Source organism: Synchiropus splendidus, chromosome 16 (genome assembly GCF_027744825.2).
Source record: "Synchiropus splendidus isolate RoL2022-P1 chromosome 16, RoL_Sspl_1.0, whole genome shotgun sequence".
In the NCBI taxonomy this organism is placed as follows: Eukaryota; Metazoa; Chordata; class Actinopteri; order Syngnathiformes; family Callionymidae; genus Synchiropus; species Synchiropus splendidus.
Genome location: NC_071349.1, coordinates 11,100,836 through 11,127,500, shown reverse-complemented (window position 1 = coordinate 11,127,500; position 26,665 = coordinate 11,100,836). Strand labels below are relative to the sequence as shown.

General features: G+C 43.9%; 1 protein-coding gene across 1 annotated transcript; it reads right to left on the bottom strand.

The window, feature by feature from the left end:
* Positions 1-21,459: 21,459 nt before the first annotated feature.
* Positions 21,460-23,573, bottom strand: LOC128747528 (procathepsin L-like). Its single transcript, XM_053845462.1, has 7 exons — positions 23,448-23,573; positions 23,241-23,380; positions 22,969-23,163; positions 22,705-22,893; positions 22,350-22,515; positions 22,172-22,277; positions 21,460-21,750 (listed from the first exon to the last, which is right to left on the bottom strand). The coding sequence occupies exons 1-7, from the start codon at positions 23,542-23,544 to the stop codon at positions 21,615-21,617; spliced, it is 1,029 nt and encodes a 342-aa protein (XP_053701437.1). The 5' UTR covers positions 23,545-23,573; the 3' UTR covers positions 21,460-21,614.
* Between the last annotated feature and the right edge of the window lie 3,092 nt (positions 23,574-26,665).

The following is a 26,665-nucleotide window of genomic DNA, read 5'->3' as shown; positions in this document are numbered from 1 at the left end:
GCAACATGTAAGAGAGACACATAACTCCTCAGTGTATTACTGTGATATCTGGAGGCTGAACTTGCATGTTGCTGTTGGACAGAAGTGGTGCGCTGGTCTCTCCTCGCTCTGTCTGCATCATCGACCAAGCCCAGCTTCTCCCCCTGGGGGCTGCATTAGTGGCTCACATTCCTTTGTGTCTCTTTAAACTCCGCAATCCAGCTCTTAAACACATTTGACTTTTGAAAATCGAGCCTTTTCCTGTTCTTCTGCTTCCCCTTTTCCTTGTTTCCCTCCGAGGCCGATCTTTGTGAAGTGCAGTGTAACCGATTCAATATTGATGGCGTGAATCGATCACCAGGGCGCCACCCTCCCCTTTCTGGGTCTTGAATAATCGATCTCTCATCTGGAGTTTTGAAAAAAAGGCAGCAGTTAAAGATGAGTTTCAGTTCCCGATCATTCACGTCTGACTTGACGCTCCTTTATTCATTTGATACTTTAATGTTGCACTCCGAGCTGCCAGGAGTCACTAGCATGAGCTGGCTTCAAAGATTTATATTGAATTCCCTCCATTTTTTTTTCACTATTTATTGACGCCACTTCCAGCTGGAATATTTAAGGAACTCACCAGACTTCCACACGATTATTGCGCTGCTTTGGTCCCGATCTCGCCCCGGAATGGCAAGTGCCTGATCACCTTGTCTCTAAAGCGGATCCTCTAAGATAATCCTGAGCTGTTTTAAGAGTGAACTTGTCTCGAGAATTGGCTCCAAAAACAGTCCTGGCCAACAATTGTGTAGATATTAAATGTCATTATTTACAAACTAGCATTACATTTGCGGGTGGAGTCGATCGTTTCCAACATGATCTGTGCTGTGGCATGGAGTGTAGCCATGAAAGAAGCCAGTTGACAAGGAGTCAGACCTCCACATGTTCAACAGTTTACAGTCTGGGTGTGCTCCAGTGAAGTGGCTCTACTGTCGACTGCCATGGCTTCAGTATCGGTCATCGAGGATCGAGTGGCTCCTGATGGAATGTACAGCAATATCTGTATCATGGCTTGCACTACATCTGCCTCGTGTGGGCTTTAACCGGACACCAGATACCCCCACTGAGAAGCCAAACTGAATCACGGCACGCTGTAATCTTCCTCTGGATCAGAGGGACGATGACTTACAGCGTGTAAATGAAATGAAGCGACCTGCGGGTTCACACCTGCCTTTTTGACGGAGAAATGGACGGAAGATCAAGTTGTGCTTCTCAAAACAAGGATAGCAGAACAGCAAAAGCCAAAGAGCATTCGAATGAAAAATTCATGTATGTGCTGTATTTAGATTTGTTGAAGGTTCCCCTGAGTTGAGCAGCAATTTCACTGTAAACTAGAAAAGCACACAGACAGTGCAGACCTCCGCTGAGCTGCTCATAGGGAAGAGCTCACTGGGATGACAGTGGCACTAAGACTAGGGGATAAAGCGTCCCCCAAAAATCAGAGATGAGGATTCGAGTCATTGTGTTTTGGACTCAAATCGCTGTTGATGACTTGAGACTTTAGTTTACAAAAGACTAGAGACTCGACAAAGACTTGGAAGTTTGAGATTTAGGTCTGAGACATGACCTTCCTGTCACGACAGTCATGAAGTAATTCAGCGGCCCTGTCTTCATCCACTGACAGGAGAGTTTACTTGGTTGGTGGTATCAGGTCATGTCTCTTGGCGTCTTTGTACCACAGCAGAATGAACCCTCTTGACGTTTGAGGAGCAACGCAAGATAGAGCTCGGTGCAAAAGCCAGTGTGGCTGCATTGTCACTAATGAGCGAGGTGACCCCAACAACGGACGAGCTTTTGTCAACCACAAGAAACGTGGAATCTCATAACACGATTCCCACAGACTCTCCTTCTCCTCACATAAGTTATTGAGGAAACACAGACAGAGGACAAGCGCACTTCCTCTTGACAGGTGGTCCCTACAAAGGACAGCGCGCTATGATTGATGTGTTGTGGCCCCTTATTCCCGGCAGCCGCTGGGCAAGGGGTCAACGCACACTTAGCCTCCCATTTCACTCATGTGTTTGTCAGTGCACATCCTGTCTACAGTGTTGGAGCACAGCCCACTGACAGAGGATTTTGGACCTTCTACTCCCTCCCCATCTGCCCGGGGAACTCGCTTTTTGTCCCTCTGCTTGCTGCGCTGACAGCCAGCGGTGCCACCGTGATGGATGACTGTGCCCTTAGTTTCAGTGCCGAAGTCCTGTACCCCTGTTACCTGCCGTGGGGGTCCCTGTCAAAGACTTCCTTTCAGGTCAACTGCACTTCTTTCTCTTCTTTCATTTCCTGACTCTGCTTATTAGAGCCCGACTTTATTTAGCTCACAACTGGGAGCCGCTTCAGACGGGTGAAAGAGGGGGGCGTCCCACAAACGTCTGGTTTGTAATCCGTAATAAAGAGTGCGACACAAATGCAGCACTTCATAAACGCAATGTATGCTGGCAGAGAGAAGGTTCAGGGACGAGGTTCATTTGGAAATGCAATAAACAGCGACGATATAATACACAGATGAACAGGAACGAAGAACAAAGGACGCCGGGACCATACACACAAGGGCAGGGGCAAAAACCTGGAACAGAAGAAATGTGAATTATCCTCAAGCCTGACTAACTGGGAGAACACAAACGCACTCGGAAATAAAGTCACGAGGCCCAGTCAACAGAAAACGCTCAGTGGTGGTAAACACACACACACACATCTATCAGAAAATAAAGTGAGATTTACAAAGCACTCACGCGAGGATCCACCGGAGAAATAATTGAGGAAACAGAAACTAAGCGAAGAACGAGAACTAAGGAAGCGGCTGACATGGGAATCAAGCGCAAGAATTTAGAATATTCAGAGGAGCAAAGAGTAGAGTCTTGGGAGAGTTTACCATAGGAACGTGATGTAACCATCTGGCGGCACAAGGTGTTGCATGGAGGCTTGAATAACAGATGAATGGCGTGTCGCTCGGAAAGCCGGGGAAAAACAGAAACGAGACACAACTGCGAATGAAAAAATTAAAAGCATGACGAATGTGGACATGACACACCATTTTCACTATTAGCTTTTACTAGTTTCAAGTTTTTAGATAGGATATTTGTAGCGCAGATATTAAGATTTAGATTTTAGGTTTTCATTTCAGTCTTCACTCCACTTTGTGACGTTTGTCTGCGCTTAAGTTAAGAAACACTTTACCAAACCTAAGTTGCTTTTAAATTTTGTGGTGCCGGAGCCTAACAGCGAAAGGGTCCTGGGTCCTGTCGGAAAGAACTTTTCCATTCTGGGCGAAGTCTGTTTTCTTTCCGGGCATGCACGTTTCCTCAGGAAACTGGTTCCCACCAAGGTTCTAAAAACGTAGCAGCTAAAGAGTGAAAGGGTCTGCGGTAGACTATCCAGGGTTGTAAGCCCAATTCTAACCCTATGTAGCATGGTTACACCCCAGTGAAATGGTATGAATGGCGGAGAATAAAACCAATAACACAGACGTTAACATAAACATCGTCACGATTATTGCGATGTTTTGTAATGGTCTAAAAACGTAGCAGCTAAAGTGTGAAAGGGTCTGCGGTAGACTATCCAGGGTTGTAGCCCAATTCTAACCCTATGTAGCATGGTTACACCCCAGTGAAATGGTATGAATGGCGGACAATAAAACATCTAGTACGACAGACGTGAACATAAACAGCGTCTAAGGGTTTCAGCCAAGGCACTTCCCGTAACACGCTGCTCACGTTTTTTCCCAGTGGGTTTTCCCACCTGTCTGGGCGAGTGTCGTTTGTTCATTCTGCACCGGCCTCTTTAACACCGACCCCCTGCTTTTAACAGGGTGCATTTTAAACACTGGCCTTTTCAAATGAGGTCCATAACCAAGTCACTCAGGAGTCTTGCCTGCGAACGTAATGAGCCAATTAGTCCGTTCTTTATTAGAGACCAGCCGCGGCAGCCATGCGTCTCCGCTACCAGGGACTAGTTAGCGCGTCCTAATGAGCCTTTAGCTTCCAACCAGAAACCCTGTCAAGCATTATTAATAAAGCAGCTATTTGCACAGACTTTGCCGTTTAAACACAGAGAGCCGAGCTTATTAAGATTTATCTGAAAGATTAATGAGCACGCTTCCACTGCCGATCTGGATTTGGGCAAAAAGAACGCGTTGACTCCACATTCGGGCGAATGTAGCGCATGATGTTGTTTCCCTCAAGGAACCTGATTTCCAGTACAACTATCTCTGCAATATAATGAGCTGAGCTGTGTTTTCTGCTATAAATGTCCTCAGGCTGTTTTACAATTATTCCCACATTCAAATCAGCCAAAGCTCTTTATTACACCGTTAAACTGTCTTGGAAAAAAGCACAAGCCGAGCAATTGCGGGTAAGTTATTGCATTCAGGGCAAAGAGGAGGATTTATTTAGGATGCATATCTTTTTAATTCGGCGCCGTGGCGACGATGCATTTGCTAGCACATTTTTTATTGGTGGGGTTTCATCTGCTGCAAAGAGACCAGGTCCAAAGAGGCTTTCAGGTCCAGTGTGATGTGTCAGTGGTAAAATACTGCAGAATTTGTCTCAAAAAACGTTTTGGAATTAGCATTCTCTACATTTCATGTTCATCTTGGGTTGGATGCGGATTCATGACCTCTTTTTCAGTGCTCAGTAGGTGGCGCCTTTGGTTTAAAAATGAGTTGAGTTTTCATTTGAAAACTTCAGAGCATATTTGGTGCTGATGCACTGTTTTGTAGTGGCCTCCACCATGTATTCAGAGAAGAACTTTGGAACTGCCTTGTGACCACCGAGAGCTGAGCAATAGGGCGAGTGGTAGGTCTCCAAGACCCTGGTGGTGACTGTCCGAATCACCCAGATGAACCCATCATGGTGTTATAAATCAACTTACGAAATCCTTTTGTGTCCTCTACTGACAACAAAGACAGCTCTCAGCGTTGCATGCAGACGGATTGGCAGCACAACGGAGAACGGAGATTGACGGAGATTGTCCGTGTGGTATCGTGACTAAGAAGGAGATTCCCGGCGTTGCGCGTTCCCGCACCCTTCCTCCCACCCCTCCCACATCTGGAAAGCTATACAGAGGTAAAATATGTTTTTTACTTCAGTACAAACCTACCCCACTTGGAACCAGGACATCACTCTTTTAGTCCATGTGTCAACATGCATCGCAAAAGGCTGCCAGCATTGGATGCAAATGTGTCCACTTTCCCAACGTCGACTCCCAATGTTGACTCGCCATGAATTGACCCGCCATGAATTGACTTGACAGCTGCAAATTTGTGCGATAGTTACCAACAATGAAAAGAAAAAAATGAAGAAATGAAAATGAAAAAAGAAAGTGATGGCGCCCCCAACAGTACTAACTGTTCACCTGTAGGAGCAGTTTTTAAAATTCATTAGAACATTTTAAGGCTGTACTTTCGTTTACATTTTACTTATTGTCTTTAGAGTTCATTGATGAAATATGAAGGTATTTTATGATTTTAGATGTTGTTTTATTATATTTATTTTATTCAGAATTATATTTGTCCACTTTTTCCAATTATTTCCAATTTTCTCAACAGTTTGCATCAAGTGTTTTTGTAAATTTGCTGAACATGACTTGCACCTGCTTAGGCTGCTGGTTGGACTTTTCATTGAAAAATATATTTTGCACTGATCACATGGTTTCATGTCAGGGTTTTGGTTTGTTCACATGTATCGTTATTGAACACAAATGAAATCAGTAATTCTGAAATCAGCACTATTCCTTGAATGGCCCCGGAAAAAGGTTAAGAACCTGTGCCTTAGACCATGCACTTTCCTCCCACCATGTGGATCACCGTTCCAATAGCATCCCTGCAGTGAAGCCTGGTGGTGGCAGCATCATGGGAAGGGGCCTTCACAGGGGCAGGAACTGGGAGACTGGTCTGGATGGGAGGAAATATAAACGTACTAGAGTAGCGTTGTGTGATACACCAAACCTAGAATAGGGGTTGCCGAGTGAGTGACGTCTCTCCAGAAGTGAAGAGGTGCCCGGTGCGTGTCCAGCTCTGAATGTGCGCTTCTGTGCAGTTTGGCTGTGACAAAGTCATAAACCAAGTCACGCTCTGTCCCAGACTCGCCTCATCCCTGTCCCAGCTCCAGCCCACAACAGGACATCAAACCCTGGAGTGGAGGTGTGGAGAGCGAGCACCTCCCCTGTGACACTCTACCACGGTCCAGTGCGGAGACAGGAAAGGTTTTACACCTCAATATGAAGAAAAAACAGTCAGTAAATGTAGCTAACGGGACACGTTATACACAATAACAAAGCGCGTTGTGGCTCAGCTCATCGGTCCGCGCACCTTATGTTTATTCTGGCTTTTTCAGGGGCGTTCCAGTTCTGGATTTTTGTTGGAATCCGAAGCAAAAAAATCTCGAAATTTTGGTTTGAACTCCGATTTGTCCGGGACGTTCGAAAAACAAGGTACCACTTTATGGGGAACTACTGTCTGCCGTCCATGAGGACAAGGCTGCATTATAAAGTTAAAAGTCGAGCAAAGTTCATAAAAACAAGGCAAAAAAAAGCCAAATATAACCTTCACTTTTCCGGAAATGGGAATCATTTGAACCACCAACATTCATTGAGGTCGTGAGGGAAACCCCTGCGGTGCCAGACTCAGATACTCCGAAGAAAGCAGTGTTATCAAATTGATTTCCTCAGAGGACAAAACTACCTTTGAATGAGGACCACATTCCGTGATTGAGCTTTGACAACATGGGCGCATCAGAAATGGTAGGAGAACTCAACAGCAGTCGAGACCTCAGCTTATCTCAGACGTGCGACTGTGTAAACCACCTGAGACTCTTTAGTGTCTGAAAAGTGACGGCTGCCTCTCATTATTCTGCTCCCTCTCTCTCTGTCCTCACAGCTTCGCCCCACAACACAGAGATGACTGATGCTTCCGCTGCCTCGTGTTTGACTGGCACAATAAACACGTTCACCACGACTGCAATGCTGAGAGACAATCTCCATGCGGCAGAGGCAGACAGACCCAACTGTGACAGCATACAGTGGCGGGGATTAAACAGTGACAATGTTAGCACAGATAAGTGTGTTAGCTCGCTGGAGATAGCGCGGTTTTTGTGTTCGAAACAGACGCCATATGACTCAAAATATCTTTCCGTGCGACCCTGATGGATGCAGCTGATGATTAGACGCCTGAGGGCGTCATTGAGATGCAGGTGGACGGATCCAGTTTTCAAGGTGCTGACCTGTCAGTGAGCTCACTTGTACTGACATATATAGCATTTTGGAATGTGAAACAGGGACTTTTTAATGCACAGACTTTGTCAAGTTTACCTTGACAACACACTATCATGAATAATAAATGACTCGTAATGATAAATCCAATTTGGTTGATTCAAAAATACATCAGTCCCAAGGTCTCATGGTCCTGGTCGATTTTATTTTCAGTGAATTGCATTTATTTCAAAAAAATAATACATAATACATTTTAAAAATGAAATAATAAATAGTATGTATTATATTCATAATTATCCATAATGCAGTGCATTTGAGAAAGTCAATGATGTATTTATCGAGTTGTACTACATACATTTAAATTAACTGTTGTAAATCCATAGAAAATAATAATCACATAAAATAATTCAGAATATCTTGACTTATATATGTATATTATTATATATTGATGTCTTTACTTAGCTTATATATTCCTTATTAATGGGTATTATTTTGGGTTTTTTCCCATATAGACTGTATTATTATTATTATTATTATATAAGGAAAATTTAAATGTGTATTCTTATAATAATAATAATAATAATAATAATAATAATAATAATAATAATAGGAGCAATGAGTATGTATAATATTATTATTGTTGTTATATAAAGAATACTTGATATATATATATATATATATATATATATATATATATAGACACACAAATAAACAATTTGACAGAAAAGAAATGGTTTGATGACATCATTTTTTAATAAGTCATTTTAAAAAGTTTTAAATGTATTTATTTCCTTTCAGCATGCTATTATTGCTATTATTGCTATTACAGTGAACAGCACAACTCTGACCCCACAATTTATTGATTTTTTTCATTCATTTACTCCGCTGTTAAATGAAGCAGTTGTTTGATCATGATCTGACATTGAAACAATCTCCTCACGTCTTTATACAGTGTGAAACTAAGTCGTGCATAGTCCATAAATAGATCCAGCACACACACACACACAAAAATATGAGATTTAAACTGCTTTTATTTCCCGTCATGCTCCTCTCTGCCTGTAATTAACACAAGAAAGAGAGGGAGATGAAAGATAAGGCAGGAAATGGGTAAACTGCGGCAGGGGGCGTGAAGGTTCTGAGCGAGAGCGGCAAGCAAACACAAGCGACAAAAGATGGAGATGAAGCACCGCAGGCAAAACAAGGTACTGGCGCCGGGAAATTTGCACAGCGACGAGGTGACGTACGCAGGGAAACGGGGCCAAGACGGTCGGAAGATCCAAAGAGAAGCGGATGAGGAAGGAAAGATTGACAGGCCAAAAGGGAGACCAGAGACGCCTTCACACGGCGTCAGGCCTGTATTGTCAGTCTGTGGTGCTGCGGCGGCATCGCTACAACGTGCCGATGATGAGAGCCTCATCTGAGGCTGTCAATCCGGCTGCTACAGTACAGCCATGCCGAGCTCCCCCCCGCCCCCCAGTCGCACTCCTGAACCAAACACAATGGGCATTTGATGAAGACGGAGTGATTGGAGGAGGACGGCGAGGAGCGGCTGATGAGAGCTAAAGCAGGCGGAGGAAGAGAGAGACGGGGAGCAGAGGAGGTGCCGAGAACACAGCTGCAATTACGGCCGGCCATTCGGTGCCAGGGAATATGCAAATTCCTCATTTGTGTGTGCAGCTGACTGGCCGGCGTGCAACGGGTGGGAGGGGGGAGGGGGGTGCTGCGGTGTCCATCACAGGCCTCATTTCGCGGAAGCATCAGCGCGCAGCGGCGTGACCGGTTTTGTCAGGTGTCTCTCCTTGTGCTCGCGTGTATGTTCAAGGGATATGGGAGGAGAGACGCGAGGTCAATTAGCAAGCTCCGGAGACGGCGGCCAGAACAAAGGCGCTCATTAACAGTCACCGACGACCTTTCCTTATACGAGCTCCGGGAGAAGTTGTAATTTCACACCAAAGGGAATCATGGAAAGTGGATCTTTTTTAACTCCGCTGTGTAGAGCCAGAGGGAAGACGCCAGAATATGTGGAGGTGAATATTGTTTGGCCTCGGTTGCTCCTCCACTCATGCGGAGGGGTGAAGTTTAGTTTCTTTATGTCAGGATTTTGGTTGTAGAATGTTATATATTTGTACTTTTAGTTTCAACAAGGAACTTGGACGATGATGTTTGCAGATGACATTGTGATCTGTGGTGAGAGCAGGGAGCAAGTGGAAGATAAGCCAGAGAGGTGGAGTTTTGCCTTAGAAAGGAGAGGAATGAAGGTTAGCTGCAGTAAGACGGAATACATGTGTGTGAATGAGAGGGAGCCAAGTGGACAGGTGAAGTTACAGGATGCAGAGATAAAGAAGGTGGGGGATTTGAAGTACTTAGGCTCAACTGTCCAGGGCAATGGAGAGTGTGAGGAAGAGGTGAAGAAGCGGGTGCAGGCAGGATGGAATCATTGGAGGAAAGTGTCAGGTGTGATGTGTGACAAAAGGGTGTGGGCAAGGATCAAAGGGAAGGTGTACAAAAGGGTGGTGAGGCCAGCAATGTTGTATAGTCTGGAAACAGTGGCACTGAGGAAAAGACAGGAGACAGAGCAGGAGGTAGCAGAGATGAAGATGCTGAGCTTCTCTCTGGGAGTGAGCAGGATGGATAGGATCAGGAAGCAGTAGATCAGAGGGACAGGACATGTGGTCAGGTGTTTAGGAGACCAAGTCAGAGAGGCTAGATGGAGATGGTTTGGACATGTACAGAGGAGAGAGAGCCAGTACATTGGTAGGAAGATGTTGAGGTTGGAACTGCCAGGCAGAAGGTGGAGAGGAAGACCAAAGAGGAGATTGATGGAGGTGGTGAAGGAGGAGATGAGGTTTGAGAGAGAGGAAGCAGAGGACAGGGTGAGATGGAGGAGGATGATCCACTGTGGCCACCCCTGAAGGGAGAAGCTGAAAGAGAAAGAAAAAGACTCAGGTCTCTATCTGCAGCCTGAAACGCCTCTGATGGCTGTTTTACCCTCTGACTCACTAAATTAAGTCCAAATCCATTTACCAGCGGTGCAGCTGAAAGCGTCCTGGTTTGGTCTGGGTCCTCAGCACTTTCTTCTAATTGAGTTTCTCGTAATTACCCGAAGGCTAATGCGTGGTAAGTGTCCTCTAAATCACCAGTAAAGATTTTGTTTCAGAGCACAAGCGCATATAGCGATCGCACACATGAAGACGGATTAAGAATTCAGGACGTTCCAAGGAATAACTTCAATTGTCTCGTGTCTCCAAGCCGCGTTCTCCGTGTCACATGGCATCTGAATCTGCCTCCCTGTGACTTGGTGGAGAGAGCAGAGGTAAACCTGTCTTTGATCTGAACTGGCACATTTCAGTCTGAGTGGGACGATGCCTTTGGATGAATATAGCTGCGTAAATACCTGGTAACCATGTGTCGCCTCCTCCTTATCTCACTGGAATGTTTGACTGACTGAGAAATACACCTCAACCGATCATGAATCATCATGTATCATATATATATATATATATATATATATATATATATATATATATATATATATATATATATATATATATAAATGTAATTTAAATGATAAAATAAATGTTACTTTGGACTTTCAATAATTATTCATAATTTATATGGGGAAACAGCAAAATAAGAAAATAATAAGAATACTGATAATCATAATTTGGAAATGGCATCTTTTGCGTATGAATAAGTAAAAAAAAGGGAAATCAAATTAATAAGACTGGAAATGGTTGTAGGCAAAAGAAAAATTGCCTTTTTGATAATATTAATTATTAGAATATACGTTATTATTATTATTATTATCATCATTGTTGTTGTTAATTTTACTAATATTATTACATATTAATATATTATTTTAGTTGTATTTTTTAATTTTTCATGAATGAGAATTTTAGGAAAATAGATCCTGACACTGTTCATGTTTGGACTTTGAATTATTATTAATGAATATGTGCATAATAATAATAATAATAACAAATGTAATTTTTGAAATAGTATGAAAAATGTTACAAAAATGCTCGGTTGCAGGCGAAATTTAAAATTAAAACCACAAAAAAAAGACCTCCTTGAAAATCATAAAACAAAAGAAACTGATTTAAAACATAATATTTTAACTTTTCTGCAAATTGGACATATAGATTTGCTTTATTCATCATTCCATCGATCATTCACAGGATGCAGGGCTGTGTTTATCATGAAAAACGCTTCCTGTTTTCAGGCGCCGACCGGGACACGGCTGACTGTGGAGTTCAGTCGCTCACTGCTCGCTTCACACTGCACTAAACATTGAATGAATGCAGCCAACTACACTGCGACTGGAAAGTGTTGTGGGTGGGTGGCTGTCCTCCACAAGGATCCACATCTGGCTGAAGGTCTGCTCTCTTCAACCTTGGCGTCGTGTTCTCAGGAAAGTCTTCTTCACCAGGAAGAACCCCGACACACAAAGCCACAAGGTTTTGTGATTGGGTGATGGCGCTAGGTCAAACCTCTCCGGCTGAAAGCTGAGCGCCCCTTTCATCCTGGGATAATGGAGTCCAGGAGAGCCATAAATAAACAAGCTGACGCAGGCCTCGCTTCTCCGAAGCCTCTTTTAATTCGACTTTAATTACCTTATTAGCCGAAGCTGTCGGAGCAGAGCGTCGAAGGAAGGATGTGGAGATGAGGCTGAGCACAGAAGGGACGCCTGAGGTTTAGAGGGGGGGGGGTCACAGGTCGAGTATGAGGTGTGAGGGAAGACTGAACTAAAGGTGGGGGCAAAATCTCAGGTTTTCTTAAGGTACTCTTGAACTGAAACATGCAAAAGTCAAGAACAAATCCAGCCTGAATTCACGCTTAAGACACGATGAAACAGGAAGTAGCCAAACTATCCAATGGTCTTCCACTGTCTCTCCTGGGTCAAGTCGCACGGGCAAAGAGAGCCAGCCAATAGCTTTTCTATTGTGTCGTGGGTCCGCCCCGGGGTCTCCTCCCACGTACCCCACATGGACCACACCATCTCTCTCACTCATGATCAAGCCCCCAAAACACTTCTCCAGCAGCCTAGACTCTGACTCGCTCTCTTTCCGACCCAGACTCACGGTCTTGGACTCCCAAAACTGAGATTATCCACAGGTTCTCAAGCCAAACGCTCAGTTGAGGAAAGTCCAGTGGCGACTTAAAAAACCTTTTCAAAACCTCTTCAGGCTCCACCAAAATAAAGTATCTGAAATAGCTACCGATGTCCACGTCTCGTGCCCTACAGCCGTCGCACACGCTACGTCCTGCCGCTTTAAAATTCATGGACTGGAACTTTCTTGTTTACTAATATCATTTCCAATTTACATTTTGTTAACAGTGGATTCGCAAACATCACTGCTGCAATTTCATCTCGCCTGTGGCCTGAAACATCATTTCTTTTTTTTTTTTTTTTTTCGGCGGAGAACCTTTGAAGATGTGAGTCAAAGTCCAAGGCAGAAACTAACATCTGTTACGGCAACATCACAGGCCAGTGCATTTTTATATTTTTTTTCCTCCATAGTTTCTCTGAGCTGAACAAAGACCGAATGCATTTTAATTGTAGATGAAGTTTTTGTGATAGTTTATTTGTGATCGAATATTTCCGTATTCATATAATTTCAATTGAAATATATGATACCTTTCTTGAATGAGTAAATATTATTTTGTTTATTAGTCATTTCCATTCCAATTTTAATTTTCATCAAAGCTTATTCTAGCACCTTTCAAAAGAGGATTGATTCACAAAGAAAATGTAGGTTTTCGCCTGAAGATCTCGTGTTCATGACAGGAGATGTTCTACAGTAAACTGAACTATTTATGCTACGCATGAATGGACCGCGTCAATTCAGCAGTCGGCGTTTACAATGATCGTGTGCTTCCATCTAGTGGTTTTAAATGGTATTGCACATCTTCATGCGTCCTCCTCCTCGACTTAACGTATAACTTATTTAACTTGTTTTGTTTGTTTCAAACTACGCTCTTCAAGGCGAGTCAAGTTTCTGTTCCTCATTATTCATTTATGTCATCTTTCTTAATTCAATTGCGCAGATGGCCAACTTCCGCATTATACACACAATTCTTGGAGGGAAAAAAACAAGTCAAACCAAAACAAACACAAAATAAAATTTAAAAAAAAATCAAACATGTGGATGTGCGTCACAGAAGTGTTTCTATAGTCACCCGTGGTTTAATGGGGAGCGAAAGGATTAATAAATTCACAAATAAATCTGTCTGCTAATTGAACACGTATTATTATTATTAATAATAATAATAATAATAATAATAGTAAACAAACTACACAATGTAACTTGCTAAAGTGACCAGGAGCACTTCACTTTAAGTACTCATCTAAAATACATTATTAACACATGAATAAGAGGTGTATAAGGCCTGTTATGAATGTTCATATTCATGTATGATAACTAATAAGGTTTATAAGTATGATAAACTGATGGCTTATGAATGACCTAATAGTGCATTATTGTTGAGACCTTAAGATGAAGTGTGATCTCTTTCAACTCTGCTGATGTGACCCAACATATTTACAGAATATTTACAGAATTGTTTACATGAATACTGCTGATTGACATGTTTCTCCCGACATCTTCTTTCACTGTTTTTGTATAATCTATAACCTGTTTATTTCCATTTGACTTCAGATGGCTCAAAGAAATCTGGTCATAAAGGGCACAAAATAATGTGTGAAATCTTCACGCATCGATCGCTGATCATTGGTTTCGATGATGATTCTGTCGTGCAGCGCCAGTGGCGTTTGTTGCATTCAAGTCTAGGACACGGACCTGGTCCTGCAAGTCAAGTGAATCACGTGCAGAAGAGGTTTAGTTGGAAAAGGTTTTCAAAAACGGTGTAATGTCTTGTTTTCCAGGAGGAATGGCAGCGCAGTGACTCATATGCTTCAGAAAACTGTCTGAAACCAATGGCTCTCACACGACTCACAGGTGTTCACTCACAGGATTCATTTCAATGCATCATTATCAAATACAGTGGTACCTTGGTTTTCGAACGTCCCGGACTTCGAACAAAAATTTTGAGATTTTTTTGCTTCTGATTTCAAAAGACAATCCAGAACTCGAACGCCCCCGCGGACCGATCAGCGGACCCACGACGCGCTTTGTTATTGTGTATAATGCAGCCTCTGTATGCAGACGTGTCCCGTTAGCTCCATTGACTGACTGTTTTTTCTTCATATTGAGGTGTAAAACCTTTCCTGTCTCCGCACTGGACCGTGGTAGAGTGTCACAGGGGAGGTGCTCGCTCTCACTCCAGGGTTTGATGTCCTGTTGTGGGCTGGAGCTGGGACAGGGATGAGGCGAGTCTGGGACAGAGCGTGACTTGGTTTATGACTTTGTCACAGCCAAACTGCACAGAAGCGCACATTCAGAGCTGGACACGCACCGGGCACCTCTTCCCTTCTGGAGAGACCTCACAACCCCTCCCACATAGAGGAACAGCGCACCTGCAGCAGACACTCGACATTCACTCCTATAAAAGCCTATTTCCCACTCAAGATGGCGGTTCATTGACTTCATGGTTGTAGTTTGTAACAACACATTCTTCCTCCTTAGATGCCACATATAGCCAAGGAGTGAGAATGAGTTCTTCAGTGAAAACCTGGACTATTTCACCATACAGTACTTACTAGCAAATGGTTAGCTGCATTTAAACAATGCAATGAATACAGCTGAGAAGCAGGATGCAGCAAAGGAGAGTTGGGAAGCATCCACAGCAGTCGACACGGGTCCAGCATAGACCACAGCATCCCTGAGCGCCAGTTCATCCCCTGATGGAATTTTGAAGGAGCTAGTGCAGGTAGCTACTTGTTCTGGCCACTCAAATGATAAACATGAATCATCTATTGGAGACAGTCTTTTTGTGCGGTTTACCTTCGCCTCATAAGAGTATGTAGAGTCGGCTTCAACCCCACCAGCAAAGTAGATGCACACAAAAAAACGATCAATTTTTCCTTTCCTTCACAGAAAAAACCCTCTAAAATGGCCTGGGAAAAGTGCTGTCGTTCCAGACTATTTTATTTTATTTTATTTTATTTTATTTTATTTTCACTATGTGTGTGACTGAAATACATCTTTTTTGAAAATAGATTTTGAGAATCTGTGTTTTAAATAACATTTTTCATTTATTTTCCCATCCTCTCTACCATTTTTTTTCAGTACACAAAACAGCCACGGTACACAATGTGGCCACTGCTCTATAATGATACTAGAAGTGGCTGATCGATAAAGACATGAATCTGGAGAGAAAATGCATTTTAATGAAACATAGGATTTAAAAAAAAAACAATTAAGAATGAAATAATTTCATCATCATTTCTAAAAAAAAAAAAGAGTTTTAGTTTCATGCATTTCAAATTATGAAAACTTACAGTATAAGTAAAACGTTTTTTTGGCGGGAACAAATTTTCTGCTTTCCTCAAACAAAGAAATATTTTGGTGTATTTCACAAAGTTAAGAAGCTGTGTCGACTTGAGCATCATTTGGTGACAGTAACTTGCCTCCGCAGCATAATGAAGTGCATTCTCATGATTAAATTGTAAGTATTAGCATTAGCATTAGCATAGAATGAGTGAGGAACGTACAGCGTTGAACGCCCAGCAGGAGTTACAGGCTACCAGGTCCAGCAAAGTCTTCAAAAAAGGCAGCAGTATTATGCTAGACAAATGCAGGGGAGGTTAGTGTCATTCCATGTCAGCAAATTTAGTCGGGCCGAGGAGAAACGCGGACGTGCTGTGGTCAGCGATGACTTTATGATTCTTATACCAGTTCCAAAAGGCTGTACATTTGTCTTTGAAACGGTCAACGGTCTTTCCTGCAGAGCATCCAGAGGACGAAAATTTTTTCTGTTTCCGTTTTTGAAATTGGTCCCAGGTTTTACCGGTGCAACTTTTCTCGGCCAGAGTGACAACAGTGAGGATCAGCAGCAGCTTGTTGCTCGCGAGAAACAGAGACAGCAGATGGAGATCCTGTCTGAAATCGTTTTTTCTACTGGTGCTGTTAGGGAGGTTTGTTTCTAGTGTCGCAAGAGCTTGTTCCCTTCTCGCTAATAGTGAAGCAATAGAAATGAAGTAGCGCGTAGGGAGAGACAGTACCCTAAAGCACACAGATGATCCTGACTAGCCAAGTACTTCACAACATTTCCGGGCCTGTTAAAAGCCTATTGTCTCGGTTATAGTACACCATTATAGACCAAAGTGTTTCACATCATTTTCCACATTAAAGCAAGTTGTGTTGAGGAGAAAGGTCAAAGGTCATATGCCAAAGTGGCCTTTGACCCAAGGATAAAACAGCCATAGAGGGAAAAGATTCTGTTTGCCTGTGTAGAGAACCTGAGGATGCGATGAATGACACATGACAAACAACCTCTGTGGTGTGTTGCTTCAGGTGTGATTTTCAGTATCTGTTGTGTGAGATGTGACGGGCAGCTTGAGATTAAATGCTGAGATTTTGTCATGAACTCCATTCTTTCATAATGAATCCACCATATTGTTCAGTAGTCCAGGTCAGTGTGTGGAGAGCAGGAGTCATGCGTGCAGGGATTTAGAAAACCTCAAAGGTTTCTCTCTGTTTGGACTTCTTATTTACACCAAAACACTATTTTTCCACACTGAAAACTATTTTATTTTAAACTCTTGTCAATGTGGAGGTTTCTGAAAATGCTTACGGTAGATTTCGGAGCCATTATTCAACTCAATACTTGCTCAACTTTTGGTGACCTTTCATTGCTGACTAATATGCTGTTCGTACACATACGAATGAGTAGTTTATACACAGCAATTTCATGTTCCCCAATCTAAAGTGTGACCCTTGTAGTGATACCTTCTCCAGAGATTCAAGCATGGACCTGGTGAACTTTTCCGTAATGTGTAACTTCAACTCGGAGACATCTCCTTGGGTTCCCACCATGCCAGGCTTGGAAATCCTCGTCCAATCAGCAATAGGTGATGGAACTCCTTCAACCAATCAAAACTGGACAAGGAGACTCTTCATGAGAGTTTAAAAGACCCAGTTTACAGAGGTTCAGCCCTCTGTTCAGCCCTCTGTTGCCCTCTGTTCAGCCCTCTGTGCTCCTCTCTTACCCCGTTGCTCTTTTCCCCTCTGTTCCTCTCTGTCCCTCTGTTGCCCTCGGTTGCCCTCTTTCCCCTCCTTCTGCCGCTTCCTCTGGATACTTCACCTCTTACAACCAACTACAACCAACTTCCTCGACGGTTCCTGCTCAAGTTTCCTGCAAAGACTCTAGCTTCTCCTCCACCCTTGAAGCCGTGCCAGCGTTCCACTCGCTGCCCATCCAAGTGTGAGAGTGATCGAGAACTTCTCCAAAGTTGCACATCGCCCTCGTCCTCCAGCGGTCTGCCAAGCCAGAGCTTCCTTCAGGAACGGCCCAGTCACACCATGTGATCACAGCCGGCAGCCGTGACGAGTGCGCGAGTCCAACTTCCAACAACCTTCCGCTACCTGGAGTGTGTCATTAAGGCGACCACTCTAGAAGGTTGTCCAGACCGGTGAATCACCTGGCACGAGATAAAGCTACGCCTTCGGTCTTACGCCGCTCTCTGCCAGCTACGATCACCCCGTCTGCGACGAAAGATCCACGACGGTCGGGAAGACGATCCGAGAGTGCCATCGACGCCTGAAGCTGCGGGTCCTCATCACCTCCAAGCCACCACGCTGAGAACCAGGACGCCTCCCTCCGAAGCCGCCTACCTCCTCCCTCATCTCCTGACCGACCTCGAGCATCTACTCATCACCCTCTCATCCATCCATCCATCCCATTCATCCCTCCATTCATCGCCAAAGTAAGCCGCTGCTTGTCATCTCTGCACAGATTGGTGTGTTGGGGTTTAGTAATATCATTACTTGCCTGAGGTTGACAGTTACAACCCATCAGTTACATACGCGTCTGATGCAGTATTGACATTGCTTCATAACTGGTTTGCGTTTCCATCGCGATATTGTCGGGATCATATTATTCTACTTCTGCATCTTTCCTGTTTCTTTCTGTTCTTTTATTCCTAAATAAATCTATAAAATTACGTTGGTCTTGATCACGTTACTTTGGAGTGTATTATAATCAATCTAAGAGCCTCTGATCAGTAAAGGACATTACATCTCGAGTAGTGACTTCAGATAAATAGATTGATTACGCTAATAATTAATTAAGTTACCACGGTTAATTAATTAATTAAGTGTTAATCAAGAGAGCTTAATAGTCTCCTGGAAACTATATTTCAGGTGGTGCCCCAAACTTTCGAGGAGATATTATTTTTCATAATATCCACGTCACAGACGCAGGCGTCCGTGACCCGACAATCCGTCACTTTCACTACACCCTGAAAACTGTTTTTGTGAGTTGCCATGTAAGGGGGAAGTATGAGTTTAGTTGGAAGTATGAGCCACCATTGTCTCTGATTCATGACTCAGAAGACATACACTCCCTTCCTGGTGCATGAATTTTTATTTTTCGTAGGAATTACAGGATTTATTTTGTCCAACTGTCTGAGGCGCCGCAGGCCACACAAAATGATTCGGCCCCACTGCCTTGACTTTGGAGCATGTGTTCTAACAGCAGTGTGGCTCGGTCTCCATGACAGTAATGGTGGCTTGTCTTTTTCCCCTGTATTCAAACTTCAAGTACTACTTGGTAATAACAAGGTCAATTCTGTCAAACATAGTACATACAGAGTATTGAAATTACGATACTCAACGCCCTGCTGCTTCGGAAACGTACAAGAGAGCAGGCACACATTAAAAGTAAATAGTAAAAAGACCAAAAGTGAAAAAAGACAAATAGAAGTAAACAAAAAAGGAAAATAAAAATTGTTTGTGAGGGCGCTCAGTGATCCGGGTCATCACGCTTCTTGTCCTCTAGGTGTAACTGGACTGCTGAGTCTTGTCCAGAGGAGTTGGCTCTCCTGTGTTGGTCCATTCTTTCGTGGAGAGGTTGTTTAGTTTCTCCACTGTAAAGGTGTGAACACTCTTGGCTGCGCTGGACTGCCTAAACCACGTTGCTCCTTTTGCGGTGAGGCGTTTTGTCCTTGGGATGGACGAGTTTCTGTCTTAGGGTGATGCATGGTTTGAACTGAACCCGGACTTCATGTTTGCTAAAGATTCTTCGGAGTTTCTCAGAGACCCTGGCCACGTAGGGAATAACTATGCCGTTCCACCGCTGGACCTTGTTTTCTTTGTCCCTTTTGATGTTTTGGTAAAGGCCCAGTTGGGGTAGCCACATTTTTGAAGGGCATTTCTGATGTGAGTCTGCTCCTTCTCTCTCCCCCTAGGTGAGCTGGGGATGTTATGGGCTCGATGTCTCAATGTTCTGATGACTCCAGGTCTTTGTTCTAGTGGGTGATGTGAGTCAAACTGGAGGTATTGGTCGGTGTGCGTTGGTTTCCTGTACACTTCGATGTTGAGGCTGTCAAAATGAGAGACACGATTGTCAATAATATGAGATTCAAGTTTGGAGTAGTGCAAGTAAGTAGTAAGAAAGGAAGGGTAAAGTGGCTGAGGCAAGGTACTAGAGAGGAGACTTCGGCCAACAGTCGAAGCTCAGATCCAGGAGGAACAGTGTGGTTTTCGTCCCGGTCGTGGACCAGCTCGAGACCCTCCATCGGGTGCTCGAGGGTTCATGGGAGATCGCCCAACCAGTCCACATGTGCTTTGTGGATTTGGAGAAGGCGTTCGACCGTGTCCCTCATGATGTCCTGTGGGGGGTGTTCCGGGAATATGGGTTACGGGGCCCTCTGCTAGGGGCTGTCTGGTCCCTGTATGACCGGAGCAGGAGCATGGTTCGCATTGCCTGCAGTAAATCAGACTTGTTCCTGGTGCATGTTGGCCTCCACCAGGGCTGCCCTTTGTCACCGGTGCTGTTCATTACTCTTATGGACAGAATTTCTACGCACAGCCAGGGGTCGGGGGGGATCCGGTTCAGGAACCACAGAAAAAAAAACATGTTGTTCTGCTGGCCTCATCGGACCGGGACCTTCAGCATGCACTGGGGCGGTTTGCATCCGAGTGTGAAGTGGCCGGGATGAGGACTGGCACCTCCAAGTCTGAGGCCATGGTTCTCGACCGGAATAAGGTGGTTTGCTCTCTCCGGGTCGGTGGAGAGTTCTTGCCCCAAGTGGTGGAGTTTAAGTATCTCGGGGTCTTGTTCTCGAGTGAGGGAGAAGGGGAGCGTGAGATTGATAGAAGGGTTGGTGCAGCGGCAGCAGTGATGCGATCGCTGTATCGGACCGTCGTGGAGAAGAGGGAGCTGAGTCACAAGACAAAGCTCTGGATTTACCCATCGATCTACGTTCCCACCTTCACCTATGGTCACGAGCTTTGGGTAATGGCCGAAAGGATGAGATCGCAGATGCAAGCGGCTGAGATGAGTTTCCTCCGCAGGGTGGCTGGGCGCACCCTTAGAGATAGGGTGAGGAGTTCGGTCATCCGGGAGGAGCTCGGGGTGGAGCCGCTGCTCCTCAACATCGAGAGGAACCAGCTGAGGTGGCTCAGGCATCTGCCCCCTGGACGCCTCCCTGGGGAGGTGTTCCGGGCATGTCCTACGGGGAGGAGACCCCAGGGAAGACCCAGGACTCGCTGGAGAGATGATGTCTCTGGTCTGGCCTGGGAACGCCTCGGGATCACCCGGGAAGAGCTGGAGGAGGTTTGTGCGGATCAGGAAGTTTGGGCTTCCCTGCTCCGAATGCTGATAAGCGGCAGAAGAAGGTGAAGGTGAAGGTCTCAACATAAACTTCACTTCTGATTACAAATCGATCCATGGGATCGGTGGCAGAAACCCAGATCGGAGCGTCTAATACGAGAAGTGTCTGCTGAGAGCATATTGGTGACTAACTGTTTGAGCCTTTGAATCACTTTTCTTGAGAATATACAGGAACATTAAGCAAGATTAACATCACGTGGCTGACTGCTCTTGCATTCTTCCTGCTTTAAAACAAACAAACTATTTTTTATTTATTTATTTAAGCATTCAATGAACCATCAGGGTTCACTCAGGGCCTGGAAACCAAACAACATATTTAGTCTTCTGTATAAACACTCAACAAATGTGAGTATGAATAAAGTAACTATCAAACCTTTGGCTGGTCCTGAACCTCATTGGACCAGTATCCCAAGTTAATGTGCTCAAAATTCCCTCCCCAAAAACAACAGCAAGCACAACGATGAAATTGATTGTTTATTTTCAGCTTGGCAAATCATTGTACATTCATGTGAATGTCATTTCATCATTGGTTATTGAGTCAATACATTGCAATCTCTGGTGATTTTTAGAGAGAAGTGAATTTCACACCTAGCGAAGAGGCTGGAGGTGTCAAAGATGATTTTCAAATCCCGGTTATTTGTGCATCAGATGGTCGGAGAAGAGTGAAGGCTTGGCTTTTTCTTGACCTGGGGATAGCTTGCTAAACTAGCAATGCCACAGTGGTTGTTTTTGTTCCTGCTCAGCATCATGTAGCCATTTATTCCCCATTTGACACCGTAGCTGAAAGAAAACATGACAGGGAAGTAGTTTGAGATGAAAAAGGAACATCACTTTATGATGTCTAAGAAATAAATCATGATAAGTCGGAGTATTAGTACACCATGAGTACACAAATGGAGCCATGTCGTCGACAGAGAAGTACTTCAGAGTTTCACTGTGTTTTTGCAGTTCCTGAAAAGGCCTACAGCTGAGAGGAGTCGTGGTGTTGTATGAGGGAGTCAGGAGAGTCAGAGAAGTGAGTGAGGGTTGTGCAGGACATGTATGAGGACAGCGAGACAGAGGTGAGAGTAGGACCATGGCAAGACTCAGCTCTGGGAAACTAGAGTGAAGTTCCAGGAGAAGCAGGAGTTATGTTCATGAATGATAATTTTAGTAGGACGATAGGAAGGATACTTCTAAAAAGAAAAAGTTGAATGCACACCTGTTCTTCAACAGCCAGTAGTCTTGCCCCCGGTAATTTCCGTAGCCCACGATCAGGACATCATGGGTCAGTCTTGTGCTACTACAGTTTGGCTCATCGTACACGCCTTCGGAAGGCAAGAAAAATACAACTTCAGCAAAGTGGCGATGAAATGTAGCGACGGTCGAAAGGAGTTTACCTGCTACGTAGAGCTGAAAGGAGGGGTGTGAAGCATCCATCCCTGCTGACACAGGTCCGACCACGCCTACAGCATTCATCAAGTCCACTTCGCTCCCTCGTGGGAGAGGAACTATACCAGTACATATTGCAACCACTTCTCCCGGGTCAAATTTGCAAGGGTTGTCCTGTTGACAGGCACATGTGAATGGTGACAGAGAAGAGAAGTTCAAATCTTTTTTCATGTTTTCTTGTTCTTCTTGTTTCTCCAACAGATGAGATCAAATGTTTGCCATTATTTTCTGGATCACACACTTGCTGCCATCTTCCCTGCATAAGTCATGTTGAACAACCAACCAGAAGGAAGAGAGTTTTACCTGAGCGTTGTAAGGGTATGCGGTGTCCGATTCTATCCCGAACGCTTTCACGTAGTTGAAAGCGTTCGTTGGCAGACCACCACGACAGCCATTGTTTCCATAAGCCTGAGAGCAGTCCACCAGCTGCTGCGCGCTCAGAGAAACTAACTGACCAGCCTTTGCAAAGTACTGCCCCTCCAGTGCTCCAGCCTGCACCAGGGAAATCACATGTTAGACTCACACAAACAGAGAAAAGTTGTGGCCACGACAAACAAGTCAACACACAGCGCTGAAGGCCCAGCAGGCTCCACATTGAGGTGTCTGAGACTTGACTCCAGTGACATAGCCACGATCCCTCCAGTCTATGGAAGCAGGAACAGAAAGCCATGAAGGCCAGTGGATGAAGCTGGAACCAGGTTGAGGCACAGAAAGGTCCACATCTATCAAGCAGGTGCTGGTATTCTGCCACAAGTCTAAGTCCTGCAAATGAAAAAACAACAACAATATTTTACAGTTTCATGTATTGTAAATGTCTCAGTGCGTCATTCTTCACCGACCTGATCAGCAAATATGGTCAAGCCAGCGGTGAAGGAGGTGACACCAAGCTTAGCCGAAAGTAAGTAGGCCTTAACTCTTGCATGGTTCCTCTGAAAGTTCTGATAGTACCTGCTTTCCTCATGAGGCTCATAGGTCTTCCCTGCAGATGACAGTCGCAGCACATGAGATAAGAACTTGGAAGAACATCAGCGATGCAAGTGTCTCACCAAATGCCTTTTTCCATTCTTCAAACTCATCCCAAACCTCTTTACTGTTGGCCACAGCCAACACCGCAGCAACGAACAGCAGCAGCAGCACCTTCATCCTCAATGACAGACGCCAAAGCAGTGATCTTCTGCTTTTAAGGCGCAGAGTGGGTGTTGAACGTGACAAACGTTGGAGGGAGGAGTGAATGTTTCGCTTCTGGTCAGCGATTATAAAAATGCTGACATGAATAAACTGTGCAATTCATAATGAAGAACGTATGTGTTAAAAACAGTAGTTTGTAGTAGCGTAGAGAGAAATGGATCCCGTGGTCAGCCATGTTTGTTTACGTCCGCCCCGTATAGAGTTCGGATGACGCGGCTCTAGTGAGTTCCGCTTGTTAGTTGCGTCTATTATACATTTCCATTATGGGAATATGGACATTTATGAATGGATTCACAATCGTCTGACAATATTTGTGGGCAAATTTGAGCGTTTTGCGTCGCACATGACTCGATCTCGACAAGCGGGGAAGGAATATGATGACGCACATGCACATTTTTTGTGGCGGGTAAAGAGAGAAAAACATGTATAAATCTCTGAAACCACTCTGATATCGATGTTAGGTTTACACGTGAAAAACTGCACCTCCATTGTTGCATGTTCTGAAACATGCTTTATAAACAAGGCAAGGTCAACTGCATTGCATGTCTTACCTCCTGTGGTGACATTTTTCTGTGTTGACTGTCTGCGATCCTTCCACATAAACATATGAGGCGATGCCAAAAAATGTCACAGTCACGTGGCCGATACAAGAAGTGTGTCGGATTTGCGGCGCCAAATTGTGTATTGACATGTTGTGGGTTTGGTGGGTGGAGATTAAACAACCTGTACCAGTGGAATATTGCTTTGCTTCAACATGGCTTGTTCGAGAAAATGTTCTCAAGTCGAGAACTATTTTCTTCTTTTTACGCCAAATAAGGTAAATATTTTTTGTGTTTTTACTCTTTCTTGTAACAGGTTTGACCTTTTTCTGATAAATTCACTCAATTTTATTGAAGGTGAACTGTCGGCTCTGCTCCACAGAACTCCTTACCTTACCTTACCTTTACCTTCTTATGCCGCTTATCCGGGGTTGGGTCGCGGAGGCAGCATTCGGAGCAAGGAAGCCCAAGTTACTTTATTCATACTCACATTTGTTGAGTGTTTATACAGAAGACTAAATATGTTGTTTGGTTTCCAGGCCCTGAGTGAACCTTGATGGTTCATTGAATGCTTAAATAAATAAATAAAAAATAGTTTGTTTTTGTGACATAATTTCGAGCACATTAAAGCAGGAAGAATGCAAGAGCAGTCAGCCATGTGATGTTAATCTTGCTTAATGTTCCTGTGTATTCTCAAGAAAAATGATTCAAAGGCTCAAACAGTTAGTCACCAATATGCTCTCAGCAGACACTTCTTGTATTGGACGCTCCGATCTGGGTTTCTGCCACCGATCCCATGGATCGATTTGTAATCAAAAGTGAAGTTTATGTTGAGACCTTCACCTTCACCTTCTTCTGCCGCTTATCCGGGGGTCGGGTCGCGGAGGCAGCATTCGGAGCAAGGAAGCCCAAACTTCCTGATCCGCACAAACCTCCTCCAGCTCTTCCCGGGGGATCCCGAGGCGTTCCCAGGCCAGACCGGAGACATAATCTCTCCAGTGAGTCCTGGGTCTTCCCCGGGGTCTCCTCCCGGTAGGACATGACCGGAACACCTCCCCAGAACTCTCTTATTTCAGACAAATGTGCTTTATTTTGCATGCCAACTCATTTGCGCATTTACATAAAGCAGCTCATTTTGAACCCGTCTCATGAACAATTTTAAACAAAGATGAAGTCATAAAAACTAGCAATTGAATAAAGTTAAATATTATTTCACAGGCTAATGTTGGGTTTATGGCCTGAAAGTTTTTACTTATGTATATTTTGTTTACATGCAATGATTTTAGATGTGCAGCAGAGGGCACTATTGACTGACCAACACAGTATCAATACAGTCTCAACACAGTTTTTGAGGTATCATCAACCCATCACTAGATTATTTAGCTCCTTATTGCATGACACTTTTGTTTTACGATTGTTTTGTGAAACTCCTTCTGATTTGACACAATGTGAACGCTTCTTTTGCGCAATGCTGCCCCCCACTGTCTGGGGGCGTATCTGCATTCAAAGAGAGTTTCATGTCAAAGACACAAATCGCCTGTATAACTGAGTAGTTGAGGATGAAGGATTGAGGATTAAGGGAGGAATTGAAATTCATTCCGACTCTCTGTGTTGACAGTAAAAGACAAGCATGTCCACTTTGACACCGAGGTACGGAGATTACCAAGAGTTTGTCTCCCAAAAACAAACAAAAAAATTGAAAGGAAATGCAAGGCAGCTTGATGTTAAAGCCTATTTTGATCAATAAATATTAAAAAAAATTGTACTACTATGTAATTGCATTTACTGTATCACCTCATGCTGAACATTTTAATAGATGTTGCCTGGGAGAAAGGTGCGACCCGGCCACGGATAAGCGGATGAGGATGGATGAACAAGGGGTCCAACCGTATGTGTGTGCCAAGTGTTTCACAATCTTCACATTAGAGAAGTGCTTCTCAATTGTTTTCTGTTGCACCCCCCAGGAAGAAGTAAACGTTTTGCGCCGCCCCCAACTCTCCGCCGCCTCTGTAAATGTATCTTTAAAATGATTATAAGTACACCTCTGCATAACACTGTATCCTTATTAACATGAAAAAAAATAAAGTAATATAGATTAACTCACGTTAAAGAATAACTTTATTAAGATTGCTTTTGTCTGTGACAGAAAAGACTTGTTCTAGTACGACAAAAAAGTATGTTCCGCGGTCACATGCGAACTTTCACAAGAAAGTTCAGCCATATTCTTGGTAATGCTTTGGCAATAATGGACGATTGCAACATTTACTGTATTTGAATGCATAGCTGTCACCTCAGTCCCATGGCAGTTGGTTTATTACTGTGATTCCACTGTGCCATGTGTTTAGTCAAGACGTTGGTTTTTACTGGACGGCTCCACATGACTGAGGGTGCAAAAAAGCTTGAAATCGCAGGCGTTTTATTCACATTTGCTGTTTTCATCAATGTGTATTGCGACTTCTTCTACTTCCTACTTGATGTTTTAGGTGTAATATAGACATAAAAATGTAAACAAAATATTTAGAAGGTTGTATATATAG